This window comes from Gigantopelta aegis, chromosome 15 (genome assembly GCF_016097555.1).
Source record: "Gigantopelta aegis isolate Gae_Host chromosome 15, Gae_host_genome, whole genome shotgun sequence".
NCBI lineage: Eukaryota > Metazoa > Mollusca > Gastropoda > Neomphalida > Peltospiridae > Gigantopelta > Gigantopelta aegis.
In genome coordinates this window covers 20,307,279-20,332,029 of record NC_054713.1, presented here as the reverse complement: position 1 = coordinate 20,332,029, position 24,751 = coordinate 20,307,279, and the positions used below count along the sequence as shown (strand labels likewise).

General features: G+C 37.6%; 2 protein-coding genes across 3 annotated transcripts in view; one reads left to right on the top strand and one right to left on the bottom strand.

Moving 5' to 3' along the window:
* The window catches only part of LOC121390212 (glutathione S-transferase kappa 1-like), a 24,891-nt gene extending 12,634 nt beyond the window's left edge, over positions 1–12,257 (bottom strand). The window contains exons 1-4 of the mRNA XM_041521982.1: positions 12,144–12,257; positions 9,599–9,686; positions 7,407–7,507; positions 6,079–6,207 (exon numbers count right to left, since the gene is read on the bottom strand). Coding sequence (XP_041377916.1) covers positions 6,079–6,207; positions 7,407–7,507; positions 9,599–9,686; positions 12,144–12,212 — 387 coding nt within the window. The 5' untranslated portion in view covers positions 12,213–12,257. The remainder of the gene's footprint in view (positions 1–6,078; positions 6,208–7,406; positions 7,508–9,598; positions 9,687–12,143) is intronic.
* A 77-nt stretch (positions 12,258–12,334) lies between these two features.
* Positions 12,335–21,295, top strand: LOC121390476 (nucleoside diphosphate-linked moiety X motif 8-like). Of its 2 annotated transcripts, XM_041522300.1 has the most exons (5): positions 12,335–12,432; positions 14,960–15,693; positions 16,942–17,077; positions 17,523–17,597; positions 20,242–21,295. In XM_041522300.1, the coding sequence occupies exons 2-5, from the start codon at positions 15,488–15,490 to the stop codon at positions 20,449–20,451; spliced, it is 627 nt and encodes a 208-aa protein (XP_041378234.1). In that variant the 5' UTR covers positions 12,335–12,432; positions 14,960–15,487; the 3' UTR covers positions 20,452–21,295. The 2 variants fall into 2 exon arrangements, with proteins under 2 accessions (XP_041378234.1, XP_041378235.1); XM_041522301.1 differs by lacking the exon at positions 12,335–12,432 and having other exon boundaries at positions 14,712–15,693.
* The last annotated feature ends 3,456 nt before the right edge of the window (positions 21,296–24,751 follow it).

The following is a 24,751-nucleotide window of genomic DNA, read 5'->3' as shown; positions in this document are numbered from 1 at the left end:
TCAATGTGCGTCGGTGTGATAGATCCCGGTCGGAGGCCCATACAATTGGGCTAATCTCGTTCCAGACAGTGCACCACGACGGGTATATCAAAGGCCATGTAGTTACACCCGTTGGGGATGGTGCATATAAAATCAGCCTTGCTGGTAATCAAAAAGATGTCGTTCCTGATTGGACTAAGTGGCCGACAGTTGGTTTTTCCCTTTCTCAATTATCTGTGGTAGTCCGTTAACCATATGTCTATGCCATATAACCGTAAATACAAAGTGTGAGTGCGTCGTTAAATAAAACATTTCTCTCTTTCTAAACATTGTATAAGCACCAGGCCTGGTTTGTTTGTTAATTACCCGATATTTCACATGCATTTTCATCTATCTACCTCCCAACATTTTTGTGCATACACAAAATATTAATTATGATTAGCAATTTAAATGAAGTTGAAGTACTACAGACATTACAATGCCTATTATCCATATAATATTCAAAGTGACCAACATTGAAAGGGAACATTTTGTTTTCAACATTTTTATTAGCAAATGTTTCTAGGTCAATTTAAAATTTATTAGCAACTACTTTTTAAGTTTTACAATTGCAGGGTTTCTAGATTATGGTAGCCCCACTCCCATGGCTAGTGATATTCAATGTTGGGCTAGTAAAATAACTACTATTGCCATGCCAGACAGGGCTTTCTAGATTATGGTAGCCCCACTCCCATGGCTAGTGATATTCAATGTTGGCTAGTAAATAATACTATTGCCATGCCAGACAGGGCTTCTAGATTGTGGTAGCCCCACTCCCATGGCTAGTGATATTCAATGTTTGTGGGCTAGTAAATAACTACTATTGCCATGCCAGACAGGGCTTCTAGATTGTGGTAGCCCCCACTCCATGGCTAGTGATATTCAATGGTGGGCTAGTAAATAACTATACTATTGTCATGGCAGACAGGGCTTCTAGATTGTGGTAGCCCCACTCCCATGGCTAGTGATATTCAATGTTGGGCTAGTAAATAACTACTATTGTCATGCCAGACAGGGGCTTCTAGATTGTGGTAGCCCCACTCCCATGGCTAGTGATATTCAATGTTGGGCGTAGTAAATAACTACTATTGCCATGCCAGACAGGGCTTCCAGATTGTGGTAGCCCCACTCCCATGGCTAGTGCTATATTCAATGTTGGCTAGTAAATAACTACTATTGCCATGCCAGACAGGGCTTCTAGATTATGGTAGCCCCACTCCCATGGCTAGTGATATTCAATGTTGGGCTAGTAAATAACTACTATTGCCATGCTAGACAGGGCTTCTAGATTATGGTAGCCCCACTCCCATGGCTAGTGATATTCAATGCTGGGCTAGTAAATAACTACTATTGCCATACCTGACAGGGCTTATAGATTATGGGAGCCCCACTCCCATGGCTAGTGATATTCAATGTTGGGCTAGTAAATAACTACTATTGCCATGCTAGACAGGGCTTCTAGATATGGTAGCCCCACTCCCATGGCTAGTGATGAATTCAATGTTGGGGCTAGTAAATAACTACTACTCTTGCCATGCTAGACAGGGCTTCTAGATTATGGTAGCCCCACTCCCATGGCTAGTGATATTTCAATGTTGGGCTAGTAAGATAACTACTATGCCCCATGCCAGACAGGGTTTCTAGATCGTATGGGAGCCCCACTCCCATGGCTAGTGATATTCAATGTTGGGGCTAGTAAATAACCTACTATTGCCATGCCTGACAGGGCTTCTAGATTATGGCAGCCCCACACACATGGCTAGTGATATTCACTGGTTGGGCTAGTAAAGTAACTACTACTGTTACCATGCCCGAGACAGGGCTTCTAGATTAATGGTGGCCCCACTCCATGTGCTAGTGATATTCAATGGTTGGGCTAGTAAATAACTTATTATTGCCGTATGCACAACAGCTAGTGAAAACCAAGTTGTAAAATTCTGCATTAAGTCGATTTTGTAAATATGAATATCCTGCCCATCCACCACCCCTCCCAGCCTTAATGTTTTTTAAGCTCTATATCCCTCTTAAGGCGATCCTATTCAATTATTCGGATTAATAAAATTGTATTAACCTTAAAGTAAAGTAGGGCTTGGGTGAATTTTTTAATCGTGGCTAGTAAATGTTTTAAATCACTGATCCCATGGCCATGGGCTAGTGGATTGTTATAAAATCCTAGAAGCCCTGAATTGTTTAGTTATATCTCATGAAAAATTGTGTAGCAAATCCGCGACAAGATTAACCTGAACAAAATGTTCCCATGCATATTAAACTAATTTCACCTGGAGACTGGATGTAGACACATTTACCAAGACCGGTCTGGTTCGATGCTCATCAGAATGGGATAAGATTGTAGATCGATTCCTAAGTTAAGATCTCAACTAAGCTTGAAAATCATAAAATTAATACAATAAAGGACACTATTTATTGTGCAATCAATTGATGTAAAAGGTTTTTCAATGTAAATTACAGACACACCTCTCTAAAACTTTCTTTCTCACTTTGTAATTCTTGATCCCTGGAATAGAATAAAGTTAAATTCAGTGACTCACTGTACTTTTAAAATTAATAAACAAAAATCATATAGGTCAGAATCTTAAAAAACATTTTCTCAGTGGGCATTTACAGTACATGGTAGGAGATACATTTCTAACAGAGCGATTATGCATTGTGTTTGTCATTTAAACGATAAGTCCTAAATAATACTTGACACTAAAAAAACCCCAATATTGCTAGCACTACTCGAACCTCTTTTTTTCTCAATTTTTTTTTTTAAAAAAGTATTTGGGATTCCTCACACATTGTGAAGTCATCCATTAATCTAAAACAATTATCTGAAGTGAAAACCTTTAATGCGGAAGTGCATACTCGACATAATATGCCCATTTACCTGTTAATTGAATATCATCAACATAAACGATCCTAAGCTAATTTAAGGGAGACACACAGCCTCAATCTAATTCAACAAATTAGACTCTCACCAAAGTTTCCTGTTTTTTTTTTTGATGAAATTAGAAAACCTCAGGATACCAGGCCTCTCTCACAGTTTAAGTTCAGTCACGACACCCAAGCAGGGCTCACCCGGTACATTGGCGGGAAGGAAAGTCAGTGCTACATCTTAATTTTAAACATAAGTTGGCTCACAAATTATGTATCATTAGTCTCTCTTCGTCTGGGTGCTCTCATTAACATATCCTTTGACCATCTTACTTTGAACCAAGTTTTTTACTTCGCCTTGCCGCTGGAAATACTATTCGACATTGCTAAAAAAACAAACAAACACACTGCGGTCACCTTCAGTGGTGAGCGCGTTATGCTGTAGTGATCTTCCCTAACACCATCACATTTAGGGCATCGACCCCGTAATTTGTCACACACAACGTATCCCCATATATCCTGCACAATAAAAATCCAATCACTCCCAACTGTAAAGTTCACGATCGGTTGAAGAGGTAGACTTGTAGTCGATGTGTGTCTTTCGAGTGGCCCCTCCCCCCACCTTGAGGGACTGATAAGCCAGTTTATGGGGGCCTCTTACTGGAGTTCCGGGTTACCTATACCGGGACCTGGGCGGCGGCGTGTCTCCAATAAGTTGAGGAGGAACTGATGAGGTGGACGAGTGAAGTATAGGAAGAAGAAAGGCTGCCGATAGATGCAGCTCAGGGACAGTTAAAGCTGGACAGTCTCAACCGCCAGCGGCGGTCCCCTTCCGCATCAGCGCCCCCACCGACTTCTGGCCGGCGGAGCGCCCAGACTGCCATCGGGACACAACCACCTGAAGACGACGCATAGCCATTCAAGCAGGGACCACCCAATGCGATGTGCCGGGCTCCGAGCTGGCTTACTATAACCGGACCCTGTGTCCCGGGTGCGGGTAAAAAAGGAAAATCACGGAGTGAAAAAAAGAAAAGGAAAAAAAGAAAAAAATGACAGGATGGCAGGGACATAAGCAACTGGGCGTGTCGCAAAAAATGCTCAAACGCCATGCGGTGTGTCCAATTTCGCATCGCCGCCCCAACCGACCTTCACGAAGAGGAACAAACTGTCATCGGCAACCAGCATCCCTCACACAATCAAATATCAAGCATGGACGTTCCGATGTGCCAGGCTCCGAGGGCGGTCCCCGACCTGCAAACGGGTGCCGGCACCAGGTTTTGTTGTGGCCACAGGAAGCGGACAAGATGTACAAAGAACTTTATCAGTCGACATGCAGGGGGGACACTACTACCGAACTGACCAAACCCTTCGCGGTGGGACACCTCAAAACAGACTGAATGACCCCTGGAAGACGGCAGCGTCCATACGAACTGCACAACAAGTTGTTCGGCACTCACCCACAGGACCCGTAGTTCGGGTCACACACAAATGACAGCAGACCTACGAATAAGCCATACTCTACAGCAAGTTGGACAACCGGCAATCTACATAAATGATTCCGAGCGGTCTGCGGCCCCGACACGGTAACGGTAGGTTCATACCCTGCATCAATGCCAGCATCTTCTGCCGAACCTGCGCGGGAGGTCTCCGCGTTTTCACCGACGAATACGTCAACCACCTTACCTAGGACAGGTTGGACCTCCGTGTTTTTTGGGCTTAAGTTGGACTTTAAATTTTTTCGCTGTGGCTCAAAAAGATTTATGTTTAGTTTTTTATAAATAGTCCAGACGCACTTTTACTTTGGCGCCCATTCAATTGCTCAAGATAACGTTAAAACCTTTTAGGCCAAGCATTCAAAAATACTTTTTGGTTTTAATTTCTTAGTCCGGACATGTTTAGGATTGCAGTTATTCTCCATAGGAACTTAGGGCTTTTTTTATTTTTTACCTTTTTACTAAATCTTTTATTCCAAATCCGTCCAGTCCACTGGTTCGGAAACTTACCCCGGACCTCGATATGGAAATCCCCCACCCCCCCACCCCCCACCCCCCTCCAGTCGGAACGACTTAGTCCTACTGGCGAAAGTTGAGATATAAGCCTGATAGGCGGGTGCGTGAAAGCCTTCGTGGTATATATGCACGTGAAAAATTTTACCGAAACCGAACATAAAAAAATGTGTTATGAACTACTCAATTTTTTTATGCATACGTGTGACCTAAATAGTTTCAATAAGGATTCCACTCATAAAGGCCTGTTGTAATCGTTAATTACATTGTTTCAATGACCTTACTTAGGTTGTCGAGCCCACCCTTATGAAACAGTAGGACAAAGTAGGAATGAAATATATACAAAGTAGGGACAACAGTAGGAAAACAGAAGGACAAAAGTAGGACTTAAACAGTTACGTAGCAACATTATTCATGCTCATACTGAGAGAAAAAGAATGTGTTAAATCCAAAAGAGGAACTATTTGAGAAAACACTTTTAAAATGTTCGTCGGGTGCTCAGTTGGTACCTGTATTTTTTGTTCTATCCAAAAATTATATAATGTTTGAAGTCTTATGTAATGGTCCCATGTATACAGTTATTTCAAATTAGTTGACACTGTATTAATACCAATATACATATTTACATGCCAGAGTTAATTAAATGCTGATGCATAGTAAAACAGATTAACATGATTCATTTTACATTTTCCCAATATATTATAGCTTCTGAAGTAATATATACAACCATTTGTACATTATAATCATGTTAATCATTGGAAAACTTGTTTAGCTTTTCAGGTGTAAATTTTAATATGCTGAAATATAATGGTGACACAAATTGGGAATATATCTTGCTGGAAGGCCCCAAAAATACAAAATCCCATAACTGTTGACTTTTATAAACAAGGAATATGGTTTTCCACTTTAACAGCAATTGTGGCATTAGATGCAAGAAAAGTAGCCTTATCCAAAAAGTAGGTATTTTTAAGAAAAAGTTGTAAAAAATAGAACAAAGACCAAAAAGTAGGATCGCTGGACAGCCGGGGGGGGGGGGGGGGGGGGTCCAGGGGTCCGGACCCCCTTTTTGTAAATTTGAGCATGATTTGTTCAGCTTAAGAGGTGCACTGTGTAAAAGGAGAGATCAGTCATCACATTTGGACCCCTCTTTCAGAAATCCTGCATCCGTGCGCCTGCTTACTTTGCTCCAGATCCGCATCCACAGCTGACGCGAAAGAGCTTCAGTAAACTGCGGATATTTCATGTCGACGGCCGTCAAAAACCTCTGAGCCTGCAGTGATCCTTTGTTGAACAAGACGTCGGCTACATCCTGTTGATGAGAAAGTTCAAATTGGTTTTGCTTAATGTCAGTAGAGCACATCGATTTATTAATCATTGGCTATTAATTAAATTTCTGTTACATTCATTATAATATAATGTCATAGGTCCAGATGTATAGCAATAGGAGTTTGTTCATTTCTTGATGAACATAAAAATTATGTCATCTGTGAACGTCATATCTGATGACGTTAATTTATGTTGTTTTATTAAGCGTTATTATTTATAGACCAAATTTTTTTTAAAATCAAGTATGTACTTTTAGTGTTATTATTAACCTGTATGATTCAAATTTAATTATCAGTATTGTCTGTTATTTCTTTTACGTTCACCTGGGTATGAAAAAAAAAATCATCCTCAAACTTATGTGAGAACGGCTTGGCCGATTAATTTGTTCACACAATTTGAACCCTTCCCATTCATTCCATGTTGTATATAATATTATGTAATATTAAAATTTTCATTGCTAATATGATAAAAGGCATCCGTATCGAACAGATTGCATAGACTAGAACCTAATGCATCATAGTGAAATAATTTTTGTCGACAAAACACGACAGAAAGTAAGATGTTTTCGTGCCCCTCTTTAACCTGCCTCGGTGGCGTCGTGGTTAGGCCATCGGTCTACAGGCTAGTAGGTACTGGGTTCGGATCCCAGTCGAGGCATGGGATTTTTAATCCAGATACCGACTCCAAACCCTGAGTGAGTGCTTCGCAAGGCTCAATGGATAGGTGTAAACCACTTGCACCAACCATTGATCCATAACTGGTTCAACAAAGGCCATGGTTTGTGCTATCCTGCCTGTGGGAAGCGCAGATAAAAGATCCCTTGCTGCCTGTTGTAAAAGAGTAGCCTATGTGGCGAGAGCAGATTTCCTCTAAAAAAAAACCAGTGTCACAATGACTATATGTTTGACATCCAATAGCCGATGATAAGATAAAAAATCAATGCGTTCTAGTGGCGTCATTAAATAAAACAAACTTTACTTTCGTGCCCCTCTTTTGAAGGAAATGTTTGGTTTGGTGTCCCGCCTCCAAATTACATTGGTGCCTTAATTTTTGTTATTAAACCAAAGGCAACACCCTCCTGAATGCTGCCTACTACACCTATGTATACAAAGAGCATAGTATGACCTACATGTAAATACCTATTCCCTTTGGACAAAATCATAAACAGTGCAGTGTACTAACTTTAGGCTGATTGATGGGAACCTGCATATATTCTCTCAGTCTCTGTAAATCGTGGACCATGTAGTCACCTTTGCTTGGTATCATGGCGGGTGGTTGGTTACCTGCAAGAAAAATTTAAATAATACTGTGTCACAATCAAATTAAACATGAAAAACCTTGGTGGCGCAGTGGTTACGCCATCGGACTATGTACAGGCTGGTATATAGGTACAGGGTTCGCAGCCTGGTACTGGCTCCTACCCAGAGTGAGTTCTCAAGGACTCAGTGGGTAGGTGTAAGGCCACTACATCCTCTTCTCTCTCACTTACCTCTAACAACTAACAACTAACCCACCGTCCTGGACAGACATCCCATATAGTTGAGGTATGTGTGCCCAGGACAGTGTGCTTGAACCTCAATTGGATATAGGCATGAAAATAAGTTGAAATGAAATGAAAAAACTATAACAAAGTCTTCAGAAGCTACCAGCAACAAGTGGGTGGTACTGGGCCAGATCCAGAAAATATTGGGGGCTGTGTGGGGGGGGGGGGGGGGGGGGGGGGGGCCTAATGTTAACATTAAATAATTGATTTTAGTTCATTCCTACTTCATTGTCAACAGGGGGCGGGACATAGCCCAGTGGTAAAGCACTCGCTTGATGTGTGTGTTGGTTTAGGATCGATCCCCATCGGTAGCCCCATTGGGCTATTTCTCATTTCAGCCAGTGCTCCACAACTGGTGTAACAAAGGCCGTGGTATGTACTATCCTGTCTGTGGGATGGTGCATATAAAATATCCCTTGCTGCTAATTGAAAAGAGCAGCCCATGAAGTGGTGACAGCGGGTTTCCTCTCTCAATATCTGCGTGATCCTTAACCATATGTCCGACACCATATAACGGTAAATAAAATGGGTTCGAGCGTGTCATTAAATAAAACATTTCCTTCCTTCCTTCCTTCCTTCCTTCCTTCATAGTCAACATACATGTACATGTAGCTGTAATTAACCATAACCATTTTAAAACAGTTTCATTGTATATATATCTAAATTTATCATCCATTAAAGGCTTTTGTATGAGATATCGCTGGCACTATAATTGGTGATATCTCCTGCGATATTCTCCTAGAATCTGGAGATATCGCTGGCACTATAATTGGTGATATCTCCTGTGATATTCTCCTAGAATCTGGAGATATCGCTTCTTTTGTTAGGTCACTGTGTATGTTTTAGCGCTAAACCTATCATTTGTGACGTAACGCCACTGTCGTTCTGCTAGTTAACGAGTCTATATCGCTGCAAAATACAGTGACATTCAACTCACAATACTGACATTGTTTACAATTTTCGCAAATGAAAATAATGATAATGGATGATAAAAAGAATACCCACCTCGTGTCTTGTGATATCATAATTTATCAGCACTCGTTGATAAAAGTATAAAAATTCTCGGCAAGGCTCGGATTTCATACTTTTATCACCTCGATCGTGCTGTAAATTATGATATCACATGACACTCAGGAAGTATCCTGTATGTATAAACATTATTACAATGCATGGTCACATATGTCCTCTGGTCACTTTTTTTATCAATGTTTTTATACTGTATACATATGAAGAGTTAATTTCTGAAACACGATATATCCTACTTTCCACATTTTGGAGTTAACAGTGAACACATGACCTTGTATACTTACATTTGGTACAATTCAAAACACGATCTATATGCCCACTGAACAGGATCTTAAAGTAACAGACCCTAGTTTTTAAACACTATACAGCATATTTTTCACAATAATTAGAGCCGTTTTTGATAATTGAAATCGGATATTACTTACAAAGTTTACTGCTTAGGTTTCTTGTCATCCTAGGATTTCTAATACATTTTTAAAAACACACATACTTATAAGAAATAATGGTTATGGAAAAGAACTCTAGTCTGAATTTCCCCATTTTAACATCACACACTTGTCACAGACTCCTGGCTAGTGAAGTTTTAATCTGGACTAGTGGAAATTATCAACTGCATTACTATTACATGTATTATAATACATATAGGGTACTATAGTGAAAGCTTCTGTGAGGACTTGTGACTTTGTCAAACATGTGTTGAACACTGTACAGCATTTTGAAAATGAACTCTTCATACAAGTATATATAGTATACCTAAATATGCAGATACATAGATACATAATACACATATACAAGTACAATATACCCGATGCATGCATTACTCCACCCAGAAAGAATGGTTTCAATTTTAGATTCATGTTCCATACTCCAGCAGCACTGTAACGGCACAAAACCTGAAAAATTAAAAAAATTAATACAGAATTTACAAAATTATGAACTAGAGGAAAGAAGGCAATCTGAAATATGGGGTTACCGTTTGGAGTTTAAGAAGTGCTTTTGTTGTTGTTGTTGTTGTTGAGGTTTTGTGTGTTTGCTGTTTTGATTTGGTTTTGTTTTGGGGTTCTTGTGGGGGGTTTGGGGGGTTTGTTTGTTGGGTTTTGCAAGGATTTTTGGGGATAATATGTCATAATTTTAAAATGTTTGTTTTTATATTTTGTTATTTATTTTCTCCTGAATACATTTATGTCCATTTATGGACATAGGTTAAGTTATTGGGAATTCATACATACATGTAATGTTATCACCACCTCGATTCATTTATGACCGTTTTCTTCTTGGTTATGTAAGTGGCACCCCAGCACATTATTTACTCTGAGAATATTATAGGTTTCAAACTACAAACAAATAGTTTAAAAGTAAATTCCAACATACAAAATGTGTGGCAATTTCTGTTGGAGTCAGAGCCAGTTTAAGGATCCGCAGGGTCTGTAGCACAAATAATAGCAGCGCCCCCTTCCCAGGATATATATTTTGCAACCCCCTCGGGGAAAGGACGACAGATGACATGGGAAAAATAAATATACATATCTCTGCAGGGCCTGAAGCATGTGCTACATGTGCTATGATAAACCGGCTCTGGTTGGAGTCTAATGGTACTTTTTCATAGTTTCATAGATTTTAAAAATTTAAACTTAAAGGTGCTAAGTCAAAGTTGCAATAATGGTGGTTCCCGCCAAAAATATTTATAAATTTTTGCTTTAAATCATAAAGTTTATACTTTCAGCTATATATGCCTTAAAAAAAATTACAAGCAAATACTTCCATTTACTTGCAGAAAAAAAAGGGGAGAGAATCTCGAGTGTGTGTCATATGCATTAACTAGTGACGTATCATTCAACTGATTGGGGTTTTTTCTCGTTCCAACCAGTGCACCACAAGTGGTCAAAGACCATGATATGTGCTAATTCCTGTCTGCGGAAAAATGCACATAAAGGTCCCTTGCTGCATTAGAAAAAATGTAGGAAGGCTTCCTCTAATGACTACATGTCAGAATTAACAAATGTTTTACATCCAATAGCTGATGATTAATTGAACAATGTGTGCTAGTGGTGTCATTAAACAAAACAAACTTTAACTAGTGATCTTGTTTTTTACACGTACACATGCATCCGACACATTAGTACAGACATAGGTGGTGCCAAAAAGTGTGGGGGAACACACACACACACATATATAGATTAATACATACATGTATAAATATATAAAAACCATTGCTACGGCTACAAAGAGAGGGGGGCACATGCTCCCCCCCTTTCCCCCACCCACCCAACCCCTCTTCCTATGCCAGTGTATTATGTTTATCCATAATTCTTTGTCGTCAACTAACAAAAGAAACAAAGACGATAGCCATGCTGTATTTATAGCATCACAAATTATTTGGGAAACCCTCTTGTGGTCTAGTGCAAGAATTTTCAAGATTATTATTATAGAGTTAATTATGAAAAGATTTATAGAAAGCATGGGATCGATTAATTTATGAAAATAACAAAATATTGTATTCTCAACTTTGATATAGCACCTTTAATAGAACAGCAAAATGAGTAATAATTTTCTTGGTCAACTTTTGTTGATTTTTTTGCATGGTAGTTATCAAGGGAGAGTATACTTTCTAAAAATAGCAGTCAAGTACTTAGCTCTCTCGATACGGTTTTATTTTTCACAGAAATGGTATGAAATGCATGCAAAAGTGAATGGTGAGCAAGCTTAAAATTTATTCAACCAGCCAGAGTCACTTTCTGAATATTTCAACAAACAAATTGTAAACATTGAGAAATGTGTGTAAAAACATTATTGAGGCCCTTTAATATTCCATCGTAGCCCAGTGGTGAAGTGCTCTTTTGATGTGCAGTCTGTTTGGGATCAATCCCCGTCGGTGGGCCCATTTGGCTATTTCTCGTTCTGGAAGGGCTTTCCTATGACACTGTCATTAACCCTATAACCATAACTCTATTTATGATAAGTATTTATAATGTTCTTTATATGTGACAGTGCCAAAGTAAAGTCCAACCCTCGTTCTAGTCAATGCACCACGACTGGTATATCAAAGGCTGTGGTATGTGCTATCCTGTCTATGGGATGCGTGGTGCATATAAAAGATCCCTTCGGCTTACTACCGATAGAAAAATGTAGCTGGTTTCCTTTCTAAGACTATATGTCAAAATTACCAAATGTCTGACATCCAATAGCCTGTGATTAATAAATCAATGTGCTCTAGACTCTAGTAGTGTAGTGTACCGTGACGAAACAAACTTCAACGACAATATTCCACGTTTTCATTCATACTTTGATCCGATTTATTACTATAGCCTAAACACTAAACTGCGTGGAAGTATACGCTCTGTATTAATTACCTCAAAACCAAGCCATGAGTATGGTGACACTACATCATAAAATAGTTCTACAAGTTTTTTTCCTGACATTTCTCCGGCGATGTTTGGTTATCTTTGAACTTTGCAATATCACAGACTGATATTTCATCAGTACATTATGGGTGCTACGCTTTGCTTTTTGAGGTATTATTACCAGTCTACTAAGTCATATGGTTTTTGGCAAAATTTGTTACTATATTTTATTCGACTAGTGTAAAAAAAATATGATATTGAACTGCAAACTATAATTATGTAGGTCAGTTATTGAAAGGTAAGCATGTGTTCAGGCTTTTTTGGGTGTTTTTTAGGCTTAAAAGTCGGACTTTTCTTTCAAAACCAAGTAACTTTTATCAAGTTAATGTTATTTGTATCAGGGCTCGAAACGGCCTGTGGTCAGGTCGCCAAATGCGACCAATGGTCCCATTTGGGTGACTTAAACATACGAGCCACCATTAATATTTGTATTTCATATATATTTAATCAATATTAAAATCTTGCTCGTGGTTCACGTACCATAATTTGCCAACACCCATTATTATTTTGGGGCCACTCTTTTTTGGCGAGTTTCGAGCCCTGCAGTGTATCCGTGATTCAGTCACTGGTGTTTTAAAATTAATTTTAAATTGATGGCAGTCTCACCGTTTATTTTAGTACAATGCATGGCTTAATTATTAAATACATTTCAGAAATCAAGTTTTAAGACTACTGTACTTTATCAGTGTGCCTATATATCCAAAAGAGAAAGAAAGAAAGAAAGAAGTGTTTTATTTAACGACGCACTCAACACATTTTATTTACGGTTATATGGCGTCAGACATATGGTTCAGGACCACACAGATTTTGAGAGGAAACCCGCTGTCGCCACTACATGGGCTACTCTTCCGATTGGCAGCAAGGGATCTTTTATTTGCGCTTCCCACAGGCAGGATAGCACAAACCATGGCCTTTGTTGAACCAGTTATGGATCACTGGTCGGTGCTAGTGGTTTACACCTACCCATTGAGCCTTGCGGAGCACTCACTCAGGGTTTGGAGTCGGTATCTGGATTAAAAATCCCATGCCTCGACTGGGATCTGAACCCAGTACCTACCAGCCTGTAGACCGATGGCCTGCCACAACGCCACCGAGGCCGGTATATCCAAAAGAGGTACATCAAGACAAAAGGCCTACAGTACACGACTCAGTGATAAAGTAAACCAAACCATCTATTGGTGGTTCTCTAAAAACAAAAACCCAGTCATTATCCCATCCTTGAGGATGTTCATGTAATTAATGCGGGGTTCGCACAGGTGTTTGAAGTGCTCGAAAGTACTTGAATTTTGTTTATGTATAATCAAGGCCTTGAAAACCTTGAAAAATCGTATTTTTGCGAAAAAGTCTTTAAAAAGTCCTTGAATTTTATGCCTTTCCTAGTTTTAGAAAAAAATTAATTAATCGCTTCTGTAGGTTTATTTACGTGTCAATCCAAAACTTCTTTGTCATTCCCACCAAATATGTGCTTCGGCTGTCCACGGAAATTAAATATTCATAAAAACTGCTCTCTGATAGGGTCAAAGTATTTGCGCATGCGGACATGTGGTCGTTGTGCAATCATCGGAAGACGCCATTGTTTGATTGTTAAATTGACCATGAAAATTCTTTCAACATGCCAAGCAAGTGTAAATTTAACGATGCCTGGTTGCAAACCAAGGATTACAAGGACTGGCTTTTGTGTGTGCCCGATGATGGATACAAAGCGCGATGCAGACTATGCTCTAAAGTATTCAGTGTAGCAAGCATGGGCGAGGCAGCCATACGAAGTCTGTATGTTTGTAGTTTGAATAAATGATCAGGTGTGTATTTTGTTTTGTTTCTCAGGCTAGTTTAACAGATTTAATGATGTGCGTTAGTATTTTGCAACTCAATAAATTTTGTGACGGAGGTTTACTGGTGAACGATAATAGGCAAACGGCCATAGCGCTCTTGGGAATTGACGTCACAGATTAGTTCAGAGACGCCCGTCCTCAAGATGTGGACAAACCGAGCTCGATATGTATACAGTGATGTCTGGTGAACCGGCGCACCTAACCATTAAAATATTGTTTTTAGGATTAAAACTGGAGGGCAAAGCTGTAAAATTGGTTTGTATGAAATAAGTAGTGCATCATCTGTAATACACTGTTAGTATCTGTGACATTTAAATATCGTCAGTAAATGTACTTACCCCCCTGTATTCAAAAGGACTTCCATGTTAAATTAATACGGCTTGAAGCAGTGTATAATTATATGTGTAATAACAGTCTACTTTTTATTACTAGGTAAATTTATTTAAAACATGTTTTTGTGTCCTTGAAAAATTAATTTAAGTACCGGTACTTGAAAAAGTCCTTGAAAGTCCTTGAATTTTATTTTCTCAAACCTGTATGAACCCTGTTAATGTATATTTATGTTATTGTTGTTCTGATGGCCTACCAGGAGCGTAGCGTGATCTGGACTGGGGGGGGGGGGGGGTCAAATATGAACCAAGTGGACCCTTTTACTATTTTGTTTTTGCACCATCAGAAACTCCGTATGTATAAACCTGTATGTTTTGGTTCTGAAAGCAGACCCCCCTCAGCCTACACCCTGCCTACATAAAGGTATATATTATATTTTTGCTCTGCCCATATACAGATGCTACGCAAATCAATTATTATTATTATTCTTATCCCAGTCACAAATGGAATTAAGTTGTATAAAACAAAAAATGAGATAGCATAATATGTTATAGTAGCGGGTTTCTTCTTTAACACTCAAAATATGTTTCTCTTCTCTTCCAGGTTCAAGATTTGCTTCTTTTATACCTACAACCTCAGCTCTTAGTACATAATGAGCATTTTAACATGTACATACATGTAGTTTTGTATATACATGTAACTGTTTTATAAATATTTGACCCCCAGGTCTTTCTTATTATGTACACGTATATGTATCTGCCCATTTATTACAAGTATAGGCATATATATACATACATGTAAAAATAATTTGTAAATACATGCATTGTAATTTGTATATATATAAAATATCATATATATACCGAGCCTGAAAGGTATCATCTACGATAATTATGATGAACACATGCAGTCGTAGAAGTCTATTATTCATGTCGGAGAACTTTATGAAACCACCTGTGCCCGCATTGTGTACTTGTCTATATAGCCAATCAAATTCTAAAAAACATTTTTCAGCACACATGTATCATTCATATTGGTTTAAAGGTTTAAGCAATAACGATAAGTACTGCGACATAAACACATCTCCATCTTGCCGACTTTCTACAACAAGTGTAAATCCAAAATTGACAATAGATGGTGTATTCTCTGATGCCAATTTTGAGCGAGTTAAGAAGGAACGTTTTGAAAGTGAAGTCAGTGCGAAGTCCTGCTGCACTTGGAATGAAGGAGAAACCCGCAGAAGCAGCTGTCTTGATTCCATTATGCTACGTTGAGCGTAAACCATCGATTCTGTTTACCGTTCGCACGTCATCATTACGTAAACACAGAGGCGAAGTCAGGTATTTTAAATTTTTATATTTCAGGGGTGGGAATTCTCAGATCAGTGTTTCCTCATCAAACATTGCGTTTCCTCGCATTTTAATCGTCCTTGCCCCTGGACCCCTGATATTTGTGTATATACATGTACAACAGCTCTCTACATTAACTTTTTCATTTAGGAGCCAGATGGTGTCTACTTCTAAGTTCTGTTTTTTATATAGATGGTACAGAAATATTTGTAGCCACAACAAATTTCCCAAAAATTATTAAAATGGGGTAAATTAAGACTAGGGGGACTTCAAAGTTTGGGGATGGGGCTTACACTACACACATACACCACACACATCAGGGCCGTAACTAGCATGGGGGCAAGGGGGGCAGTGGCCCCCTCAGAAAAAATTCGGAAAGCATTATAGAAACTTAAAGAAAAGGAGTTTTAATTAGACTATTAACTACTCTGCCCCCCCCCACCCCCCCCACCCCCAAACAAAAAATCCTAGCTACAGCCCTGCACATCTATACTTACATGTAGGGCATGTGAATTAAATAGATGTAATTGAAATCTACTTTTGAATAAAATAGGATAAAACAAAGCAGGTTTTTTTTTAGTGTAACATGCAGGACCATTATAGTATTTTCGTATGCTAATTGATGTTGATGTCTTGTACAGTAAAACTTGAACAAAACTAGAATCCTGTCCTGAATTGCCAGAGATCGGACCTAAGACAAACGTGCCTAAAACCTTTGAGGGTATAGCAGGGACTCTAGATTATGGTAGCCCCACTCTCATGGCTAGTAATATTCAATGATGGGCTAGTAAATAACTACTATTACCATGCCTGATGGCTAGTGGAAAAAAAAGAAAGTTAAATGTTGCCATTAAGTCTATTTTGTAAATATGAATATCCTAACCCCACCCCAACCTTCAATGTTAGTGTTTTTAATCTCTATCTCCCTCTTTAGGTAACATATCTGATTAGAACTATTATTTAGTAAAATTACATTAACTTAATGTAAAGTAGGGCTAGTTAATTTTTAATCATGGCTAGTAAATTTAAAAATCACTGATTCCATATGGCTAGTGGATTTTTAAAAATCCTAGAAGTCCTGGGTATAGGGGCATGTTAATAGAGTTCCAAGCTGAGCTGTCCCTAATTTTCTAAATTCTAAAACACTGGATCCTGTCTAAATTGGATAAATATTAGGTCACCAGCGTGATCTGGTTTAGAAATATATGTTTTTTAAAGTCTCATTCTGAATGATTTCAGTTTTCCTGGAGGCCATATAGACTCAACTGATAAAAATATAGTCCATTCAGCTCTTCGAGAGATGGAGGAAGAGATAGGCATCTCCATGGATAAGGTCATAGTTCTCGGATCCATGCCAGCATTACCATCACGTTTGGTGAATTTTAATTTGAGTTTTAATTGGCAGAAAGAGTATTTTTAAAAAACCAAAATGTATTTGTGCAGGAACGGATGTAGGATTTTTCTAGCGAGTGAGTGAAACATTTAAAGGGAAATTTCAATATTGAGGGTGGGTGTGTGTAAAAACATTTATACAATGAACTGAATATTAATTATTGTCGTTTATTTGCACTGAATAATATTTGTCATCGTTTATTTGCACAGAAAGATATTTGTCATCATTTATTTGCACTGAATAATATTTGTCATATTTATTTGCACTACTTAATATTTGTCATCATTTATTTTCACTGAATTATATTTTGTCGTTATTTAATTGCACATCATTTATTTGTCACCATTTAGTGATGTTCTTAGACTTACCCGGTATGTGTGAGCATTGTGCTTGACAAAAGTAATAGGAATTTACTTGTATATTTCAGAATATGTTTGTCACACCAGTTCTGGGATTTTGTGGAGACATAGATATAAACAAGCTGAAACTTAGTTCAGATGAGGTAAATGTAAAGAGAATTGGAAGCTGAAAGTGGAGTAAAGACAATATGAAGCTCAGTCGAGATAAGACAAACATACATCTAAAGATATTCTAAATACAACTAGGGGGATGTAGCTCCATGGTAAAGCACTCACTCAATGGGCGGTCGGTCTGGGATCGATCCCCATCGGTGGGCCCATTGGGCTATTTCTCGTTCCAGCCAGTGCACCACGACTGGTATATCAAAGGTCATGGTATGTGCTACCCTGTCTGTGAGATGGTGCATATAAAAGATCCCTTGCTGCCAATCAGAAAGAGTAGCCCATGAAGTGGCGACAGTGGGTTTCCTCTCTCAATATCTGAGTGGTCCTTAACCATATGTCCGACGCCATATAACTGTAATTAAAATGTGTTGAGAGTGTCGTTAAATAAAACATTCCTTCCTAAATACAGCGGGTTGCTTGCTGTCATTAGATTATTCAAGCACACAGATTATTTATTTGAATAGATGATAACGCATATTTTCAGTTTGGACTAACATTAAGATCGGTAATTCCATAATTAAACAGAAGGGTTCCAGATAACCTCAAAAATAAAGAATGAATTGTTGATTGTTCTAAAGACATAATTATATATGTATTAAAGTAAACTTAGAAATGCTAAATACAAGTACGCTTAAGCAGATCAGGGGTCTATTCATTTTAATGTTTTGACACCTTATACATGTAGCATACATGTATGACTGGTAGGTTTGAGCCTATTTGTCACCAGATGAAGAAGAAATTTGATTTATTAATCATCTGCTATTGGATGTAAAACATTTGGTAATTTTTGGCATATAGTCAAAGAGGAAACCTGCTACATGTTTTCATTAGTTGCAAGGGATCTTTTATATGCACCATCCCACAGACAAGATCATGGCCTTTGATATACCAGTTGTGGTGCACTGGCTGGAATGAGAAATAGCTCAATGGGGATAGATCCCAAACCAAGCACACACCAAGCGAGCGCTGTACCACTGGGCTACACCCCGCCCCTATCTCCATATGAAGTCTAAACTACATGTAAACCATAAGTCAGTCATGTTTTTTCCTACTAAGATCCCTACAATAACTGTTGAATTATAGTTTACAAACTTAATATTTAATATCTTCACAAATTGATGTAGTTTTCATTTATAAAAATATTAATTGTTTTAGAAATAATTTTTAATAAAATCATTCTTATTTTTGTTTACTATAGATTATACAATAATCTCATTCAAAATGACACCCATCAAAAATTGTCACAGCCATTTTTAGTGATCATATGATGTTGGCATAGAAGGCGGGGTTTTTTACACACAAAAATAAGATTTGGTTCTGTGTTTCTGTGAAAATTGTCTGTTCAGTTAGCTGTAATATTTTTTTATTAGCCAATATGTGATTATCTGAAACCCACTGTATTATGGTAAAATGAAAGAGATGATGTAAGCTTAAAGGAAATCCCATGATTAGTTTAGACAAGCTGGTACAATTTAAAAAAAATATAAAGCCAAGTTGAGATTAGGTAATCTTAAAAAAGTTGGAAGCATAGATAAAATAATGTAAGCACATGATCATCTAAAACTTAGTGCATATAAGTAGTGTCATCATGTTTGTATTGGTGTCATTAACATATAAAAGCAGACCAAAAACAAAACAGACGGAGTATTATTTATATCACAGCTCTCTGTAAAAGTTTGTTTTGTTTAACGACACCACAAGAGCACATTGATTTATTAATCATCGGCTATTGGATGTCAAACATTTGGTAATTTTGGTAATCTTAAGACAGAAAACCCACTTCATTTTTGCTTACGGGGATCGATCCCAAACTGACACTGTATGAACAATCTAATTAAAATTAGCTCCACTATTACATGTGGATCTAACACCAGCCAGTTGGAGCTCATGTCCACCAATAAAAACCTTACTTGCAGAATCCTGCCAGTGATTTAAAAATAATTTGAAAACATTCCGAATTATCTTAAGGGTATACGACATGTTTCGTGTGAATTACGAATGCCTTAAAACATGTTTTATTTTATAAAATAAATAATTTGTAATGTAAAACTGAAGACTGATTTAGTTGGGGGGTTTTATAAATAAATAAATAATTTTTAATGTAAAATTGAAGACTGATAACCCACCCAGTACGTATTGGTATGGTTCGCTGTACTGCTGCCACTAAAATAGATTCGCCCGATATTTTTAGAATTTGTATGCTCCCAAATAACATTATAAAAGGCGAAGTGTGATTGGTCAATATTTAAATTATTATTTACAGACGAAATGTTACCTGGACATTGGGGACTACGCAGTGTTGTTAGTTTTAAATCACTGGCAGGATTCTGCAAGTAAGGTTTTGATTGGTGGACATGAGCTCCAACTGGCTGGTGTTAGATCCACATGTAATAGTGGAGCTAATTTTAATTAGATTGCTGTATGAAGTAAGTGCTTTACCACTGGGCTATGTCCCTCCCCTAGCTCTTTGTAAAGGACCAGGCCCAATATAAAGCTACAAAAAAAAAAAAATCTGGACATTCCTCATTTCACCATTGTTTAAATTCAGATTAAAATTCAACTAATTTTTCCAGCTTCTTGTCACAAAAGTTGATAATTGATTTTGTTTTTAATGTTTTGCAGGTAGAAGAAGTGTTCTCAAGAAGTATAGAGTCTTTATGTGATCCCGCTAACTTTGGAACAACCCAGTTTCGTACTGGCACTGGTTACACTCTTCCCGTATACATTGGAGGAAATCATCGCATTTGGGGATTTACTGCCATAGCTTTGCACCATACGTTAACTCTGCTTGCCCCCTCGCTTTACAGAGCTAAAGTTAGACACAGACGCTAATGTGAACTCTACTTGTCCCCTCGCTTTACAGAGCTAAAGTTAGACACAGACGCTAATGTGAACTCTGCTTGCCCCATCGCTTTACCGAGCTAAAGTTACACACAGACGCTAATACATGTGTACATGGAAAAGCATAAAACATTTACATTAACAAGAATAAGTTCCAGATCATGGTACAACTAAATATAAAAGGTACATTTACAAGCATAGGTTCCAGATATCCTGGTACCACTATAAATATAAAATGTACATTTACAAGCATAGGTTCGAGATCCTGGTACAACTAAATGTAAAATGTACGTTTACAGGCATAAATTTGAGATCCTGGTTCAAGTAAATATAAAATATACATTTAAGAGCATAGGATCAAAGATCGTGGTACAATTAAATATAAGAAGTACAAAATCATAGGTTTCAGTTAAGACCATTGTGAACTGTGTTCAGAATAAGTAGGGTATAATTGAAAGGAAAGGAATGTTTGTTGTATGACACCTCAGCACTTTTTAAACCACAGTAATTTCGTGTCTAATGTGGTTATCTCAACACATTTAATCTACGGCAATTTGGTGTCTTAACGTGGCTATCTCGTGAGAAAGAGAGGACACCTGCTGCTGTCACACAAGCTACTCTTATAAAACAAAACCTGCAGAAAGTGATCTCTTGTATGCACTTTTCCATAGGCAGGCCAGTAAAGATTGCAGCCTGGTTTAAGACTCTTAGTACCATGGACCGGCCTTGGTGGCGTCGTGGCAGGCCATCGGTCTACAGGCTGGTAGGTACTGGGTTCGGATCCCAGTCGAGGCATGGGATTTTTAATCCAGATACCGACTCCAAACCCTGAGCGAGTGCTCCGCAAGGCTCAATGGGTAGGTGTAAACCACTTGCACCGACCAGTGATCCATAACTGGTTCAACAAAGGCCATGGTTTGTGCTATCCTGCCTGTGGGAAGCGCAAATAAAAGATCCCTTGCTGCCTGTCGTAAAAAGAGTAGCCTATGTGGCGACAGCGGGTTTCCTCTAAAAAACAGTGTCAGAATGACCATATGTTTGACGTCCAATAGCCGATGATAAGATAAAAAAGTCAATGTGCTCTAGCGGCGTCGTTAAATAAAACAAACTTTACTTAGTACCATGGAAACACCATACAAATTGAGATTTGAGTCTTAGGCTAGTTTTATAAGCATGGACCCTAATTGGGATGCAGAGGACAGTCAATTCTGACTTCTCACAAGTTTGTTTTGTTTAACGATACCACTGGAGCACATTGATTTTTTTAATTATAGGCTATTGGATGTCAAACAATTGGTAATTCTGACATATGGTCTTAGCGAGGAAACCAGCTACATTTTTCCATTAGTAGCAAGGGATCTTTCATATGACCCATCCCACAGACAGGATAGCACATATCACGGCCTTTGATATACTAGTCGTGGTGCACTGGCTGGAACAAGAAATAGCCCAATGGACCCACTATGGGGATTGATCCCAGCGAGTGCTCTAACACTGGGCTATGTCCCGCCCTCTGACTCCTCACAAGACAGCACTCTACCACTGAGTTGCATACCAGCCCTTTTATTTATAGCTACTTAACCTAGTCGTTGGGTCGTGTCATGTTTTCGGCTATTACAGGTTTTTTTATCATCAGCTTAACACATTCAGGGCTTCTAGATCATGGTAGCCCCAATCCCATAGCTAGTGATATTCAATGTTGGGATACTAAATAACTACTATTGTCATGCCAGACGGCTAGTGGAAAAAACGAAGTAAATTGTTGCAGTTAAGTCTGTTTTGTAAATGTGAATATCCTGCACCCATCCCCTAATGTTAGTGTTTTTAATCTGTCTCCCTCGTTAGATGACATCCAATTATTAAGTACTTACTATTATTTAGTAAAATTGTATTAACTTCAAGTAAAGTAGGTCTAGTGAATTTTTAATTGTGGCTAGGAAATTTTTTAAATTTTAAATCACTGATTCCATGGCTAGTGGATTTTATAAAAATTGTAGAAACCCTGACATTAATTGCAGTGTTGTTCGTAAAGTGTCATCAATTTTAGAAAATCCAGCAAGTAGGACAAAATTAATGTTATGCGAAACAAAATATATTCACTTCAGAAATTAGGGTCAGATGCTTTAAAGGGACAGAGCCTAGTTTTTAAACACTAAGTACTCATAATTGTCACTATTATAGATACATTTGTGATGATTGAAAGCAGACATTACTTACATTTTATTGTTTAGATTATTCATTTCGTACATCCGAGTGTTTCTGGTGTTTGTAATACTGCAAATTTAAAATGTATTTTTCATAATTTCAAAAATGTACATGTTTAACCTTTTAGAAGCAACAGTTAAGGAGATGAGCTCTAGTCTATTTTTAGAAGGTATTCCCCCATTTCAATGTCACAGACTCTTGTTTTACTTTATTGTAACTTTATACAGATGTAACTTAATGTCCCTTTTCACAGACTGAAATTAGGGTTTGCGAGTTATTGTTTTTCATTTTTATTGGTCAGCATATTCCCATGGAAACACAAGTCCAATGGCATTTTAAAAATAAAATGTCAATAGTCTAATCATTTGAAACTCCACATCATTTATACAAAATATGCATCAGATATATATGATAATAAGAAAATAAGAGATTCCAAAATGTTTTTTCTTACGAAATAATTGCATTAATTGGGGGGGTTTAATGAGCAACTGTTTAATAGTGAGAAATTAACTTTATGCAGAATGCAAAATTTGTTGTGTAATATTTTTTTTTAAATATTTATATTAGTGATGTTCCAAAGATCGATTATAATCGAAAATAGATCGTTAAATTTGGCTCTACCGATGTGATGATTGAATATAAAAATCTGTAATTGATTGTGTGGGAAAATGTTAACTGTAATTGTTCTTCCAGTTTAGATGATAGAATTGATGTAAATATGTTGGGGTTAGTGTTTATTTTCATGTCTACATAAATAAAAAGATATATTAAATAATTAAAGGTAAAATGTACCAATTGTAGGGTCGAGATCCCGGTGAACTCGGCAGTAAGTACATGACCTGCATTATTCAAATCCTTATGTTCATATAATTCTATCCGATTGTGTAATCGAAAGATGATCGGTTGTTGCCAACCGATTATAACCGATGATGAAATTCCAATCATTCCCAATACTAATCTATATTATCAGAGTGCATATTTTATAGAATGTATGAATAAAATAGAATTTATTTACAGTAAATATAAAATATTTATATTATTCAGGTGTACATGTATGTATCATAGAATGTGTGACAAATAGAATGTATGAATGAAATAGAATTTATTTACAGAAAACAAAATATTTATTTTACTGGAGTGTATGTTTCATAGAATGTGTGGCAAATACAATTTTAAAAGAAAAGAAATAAAACCATTTATTTTACAATATTGTATATTTGTGTTGTTTTTGTTTTTTAAACAGGACGCCATCCGTCCTGTTATAAATCATGCCTAATAATTAAGTTGTAATGTTTTCATAAGGTGTAATGAAATAATGTATAATCAAAGATTCAAAACAGTCTTATTATAAAGTTATTACATGATAAATGGATTAAAATCCCAATGTGTATATTTTACCAGGTATGTACTTAAGTATTTAGAATAGATTTATTCAATTTTCTTTTCTACCTATCAAGTCAGTTTAATTTTCATACCATATACACAGGGTCTGCGACTTAAAAAGTGCATGTTAAAGTCACCATCGGTCATTAATATTCATGCTCTGGGAATGAGACTAGAATATTGCATCAAGACGGTAGACAATGTTCACTTATTTTGTTAAAGCTATAGTTGTGTTTGTGCTTTAAATTTTAGTAAAATATGTTAACTGGCGGGGAGGCGAGATTGTGGCTTTAAGACTGTTCTGTGTTTGTGTTTTACCATAGTAAAATATGTTAAATGGTGGGGAGGCGAGATTGTGGCTTTAAGACTGTTACGTGTCCGTGTTTTACCGTAGTAAAATATGTTAACTGGTGAGGAGGCGAGATTGTGGCTTTAAGACTGTTACGTGTCCGTGTTTTACTGTAGTAAAATATGTTAAATGGCGGGGAGGTGAGATTGTGGCTTTAAGACTGTTCTGTGTTTGTGTTTTACCGTAGTAAAATATGTTAAATGGTGGGGAGGCGAGATTGTGGCTTAAGACTGTTCTGTGTTTGTTTTACTGTAGTAAAATAGTTAAATGGTGGGGAAGCGAGATTGTGGCTTTAAGACTGTTCTGTGTTTGTGTTTTACTGTAGTAAAATATGTTAAATGGTAGGGAGGCAAG

Coding starts and splice junctions, on each gene's coding strand:
- LOC121390476 (XM_041522300.1), top strand. CDS start 15,488: ATGGTGTATTCTCTGATGCCAATTTTGAGCGAGTTAAGAAGGAACGTT. Junction 15,694..16,941: donor AAACACAGAGGCGAAGTCAG/GTATTTTAAATT, acceptor GAATGATTTCAG/TTTTCCTGGAGGCCATATAG. Junction 17,598..20,241: donor TGAAACTTAGTTCAGATGAG/GTAAATGTAAAG, acceptor AATGTTTTGCAG/GTAGAAGAAGTGTTCTCAAG.